This window comes from Chiloscyllium plagiosum, chromosome 29 (assembly GCF_004010195.1).
Source record: "Chiloscyllium plagiosum isolate BGI_BamShark_2017 chromosome 29, ASM401019v2, whole genome shotgun sequence".
Classification (NCBI taxonomy): domain Eukaryota; kingdom Metazoa; phylum Chordata; class Chondrichthyes; order Orectolobiformes; family Hemiscylliidae; genus Chiloscyllium; species Chiloscyllium plagiosum.
Window position 1 is genome coordinate 14,779,200 of NC_057738.1, and position 3,509 is coordinate 14,782,708.

The 3,509-nt window shown below is 41.9% G+C and overlaps 1 protein-coding gene across 1 annotated transcript in view; it reads left to right on the forward strand.

Annotated features, from left to right (window-relative positions):
• Positions 1 to 3,509, forward strand: part of aldh5a1 (aldehyde dehydrogenase 5 family, member A1 (succinate-semialdehyde dehydrogenase)) — a 32,937-nt gene that overhangs the window by 3,371 nt on the left and 26,057 nt on the right. Inside the window, exon 2 of the mRNA XM_043719174.1 lies at positions 714 to 801. Coding sequence (XP_043575109.1) covers positions 714 to 801 — 88 coding nt within the window. The remainder of the gene's footprint in view (positions 1 to 713; positions 802 to 3,509) is intronic.

The window sequence follows — 3,509 nt, forward strand, 5'->3', positions numbered from 1 at the left end:
TGAGAGAGAGATGGGTGAGGGGAAGAGAGGGAAAGAGGGGGCAAGTGAGGGGAGAGGGAGAATAGGGCTGAGGGGGAGAGATAGAGTAGAAGAGGAAGTAGAGGAATGGGGGGATAAAGGGGGAATAGTGTGATGGTAGGGGTAGGTATGAAGAGAGGGAGATCAGGTGGGAAAGGGGGAATGACAAGAAGAGAGAGAGAGGGGGGACTGTGATGCAGAAGGTAGGAAGTGGAGGATCTGAGTGGAGTTGTGAGGCTCAAATAAGTGAAGCTGCACCATAAAAATCTTTAAATTCATTCAAATAATCGTGAGCAAAATAATTTATTTTTGCAAAAATGTCACTGCTTTCTAAAACAATGTGCAATAACAATCCAACTTGGGATGTTAAATTAATCGAGTATAATTTGACTGGTGAGAATAAACAGCACTATTGTAATTAGCTTCAAGATTAAGATTTCTGAACTCTGCAGTGAACTGGATTCCAAAATCAAACATTCTGTTGAACTGTCTCCACTTGAGTTTGCAGAGCTCAACCACCAAACCCCCAATTCTCATTTCCCAGTCGCTCACCCCCACCTCTCAACTCCCCATTCGCTAGCACCCCACCACACACTCAGAGTGTAAACTCTTGGAGCCAAAGTTGGGAGCCACTTATCCCAAAGTATGGTTTAATTTGTTCTGTTTTTCAATTTGTCACTTTTGGTTTTATGTTTCCAGGAACGAAGCAATTTATTAAGAAAATGGTATGATTTAATGCTGAAAAACAAAGATGAGCTCGCGAGACTAATTACTGCAGAAAATGTAAGTAAGATACCAATATCAGTAAGTAACTGAAAATATATTGGCCTTTAATATATTCCTCATTGTTGTTTAATTCCTTTATTAAAGCTTATCAAAGGAAATTAATCTGGAAAAATAGTGTATCTATTTTTCTAACAGTAAAAACTGGCTTGAAAATGATGAAGTTAAAAATGACACAACACCAGGTTATAGTCCAACAGGTTTATTTGGAAGTACTTGCTTTTGGAGCGCTGCTCCTTCGTCAGGAAACTGTGGAGCAAGATCATAAGACACAGAATTTATAGCAAAAGATTACACTGCCATGTATCTTCTAGAGTGGTTTGCATGTTTCGGTTCACTAATATGTAAATCCCATAACTTCTTTCAAGTCACATTCTCGAGATAACAAGGTTTTATATAAAGAAGTGACATTTCAGCTCAGACAATGCATTAAAGGTGCGAGGTAAGAGTCTGTTTGTATCCCAGTCTTGAGTCAGACTGGTTCTATTTTAAATAGGAATTTATAAAATGTTAAATGGATTGATAACCTGCAGATTGTATGATTTTTGAGCAAAATAGAATGTGTCTGCAAATACAATTCCGCAACTGCAAATTCACCTCACAAATGTGTGTGTGTGCATGCATGAGAGAGAGTTAATGTGAGTGCGTGCGAAAGTGTGTTTGCGTGTGTGTGTGTGGAGTTTGAATGTGATGGAGTATAATCCTGTGAGAGGGTAGGGGGCATATATATGTGTGTGTATGTGTGTGTGTATATGAAAAAGGGTCAGCACGGGTGTGAGTGTATGTAAGTGTGTGTAGTGTAGTGGGGTTACCTGTAGAGTGACATGAACACAATGTCCCGATTGAGGCCATGACACCTGAAGGTACTCAAGAACACCCTCATAAGAACAGGATATGATGCTCAACTCATCAATCACCAGTTCTGATGTGCCACAGTGAGAAGTCATGATGACTGCCTCAGGAGACAGATATGGGATAGAACCAATAAGGTACACTTCGTTGTCCAGTATTTCCCGGGAGCAGAGAAACTCCGCCATGTTCTTCGTACAACACATTATTGATGAGGATGAGCACCTCGCCAAGATCTTCCCCATGCCTCCACTTCTCACCTTCAAACAATCGCCAAACCTTAAACAGACCATTGTTCGCACCAAAACTGTCCAGCCTTCATGGCAACCACTGCAAGACATGTCAGAGTATCGACATGGATACCACCATTACACGTGGGGACACACCGACCATGTACTTGGCAGGTACTCATGTGACTCAGCCAACATTGTCTATCTTATACACTGCAGGCAAGGATGCTCTGAGTCATGGTACATTGGCGAGACCAAGCTGATGCTATGACAATGGATGAGTGGACAACACACAACAATCACCAGACAGGGATGTTCCCCTGCCAGTTGGAGAACACTTCAGTGATCAGGGACATTCAGCCTTGGATCTTCAGATGACCATCCTCCAAGGCGGACTTCGGTATACGCAACAACGCAGAGTGGCCGAGCAGAAGATGATAGCCACATTTGGTACACATGAGGATAGCCTCAACTGGGAACTTGGGTTCATGTCGCACTACAAGTTTAAGTTATTTCGAAAATGTGACTTAAAAGAGGTTATGGGATTTACATATTAATGAATCAGAACCTGCAACCTATTCTAAAAGATGAAAGACTTAACAGCAATCTAGGTTTGTTCAATATATCATTTCAGTTGCAAGATACTAATCTTTTGCGATAAATTCTGTGTCTTATGATCCTGCTCCACAGCTACCTGATGAAGGAGCAGCGCTCCAAAAGTTAGTACTTCCAGACAACCTTATTGGACTATAACCTCAGCTTGTGTGATTTTTAACTTTGCCCACACAGTCCAACATCAGCACCTCCACATTTTGAAAAAGATGAACACACTTACCCTCAAATTAACGTAGTGTTTCAAGATTGTATGATATTCATAAAGACTGTGAAAACCTCTATCTTGGAAGTGAAAACTCTAAAACCCAGAGTGGTTGAAATGCTGGCAATCAGTCATTACGAATTGAATTCTCCCTGGTTGGGAGCAGTTGGGACTGGAAGCGATCTGGCTGACACTGGCTTTGAAGCAGTAGACTTATTATTGGTTGGAACCGGTTGTAGCTGGTTTCAGTGTGTGCTGTGCTATCTTTGCCCTGCCAGATGTTGTACTGTGTTTAATGTTGCCTATAACTATTTACCATTCACTCCAACCTACTTCCTTCAGATGACAAGAGAATAGAGTCTCTTTTGCTCTTAATCTACTCAGTCCCCTGGGCCTGATGGCATTTATCCTAGGATTCTCTGGGAAGCAAGGGAGGAGATTGCAGAGCCATTGGCCTTGATTTTTATGTCCTCTTTGTCCACAGGAGTAGTGCCAGAAGACTGGAGGATAGCAAATGTGGTTCCCTTGTTCAAAAAGGGGAGTAGGGATAACCCTAGTAACTATAGGCCGGTGAGTCTCACTTCTGTTGTGGGCAAAGTCTTAGAGAGAATTGTAAGGGATAGGATTTATGCACATCTGGATAGGAATAATGTGATCAAGGATAGTCAGCATGGTTTTGTGAAGGGCAGGTCGTGCCTCACAAACCTTATTGAATTCTTTGAAAAGGTGACGAAGGAGGTTGATGAGGGGAAAGCGGTAGATGTGGTATATATGGATTTTAGTAAGGCGTTTGAAAAGGTTCCCCATGGTAG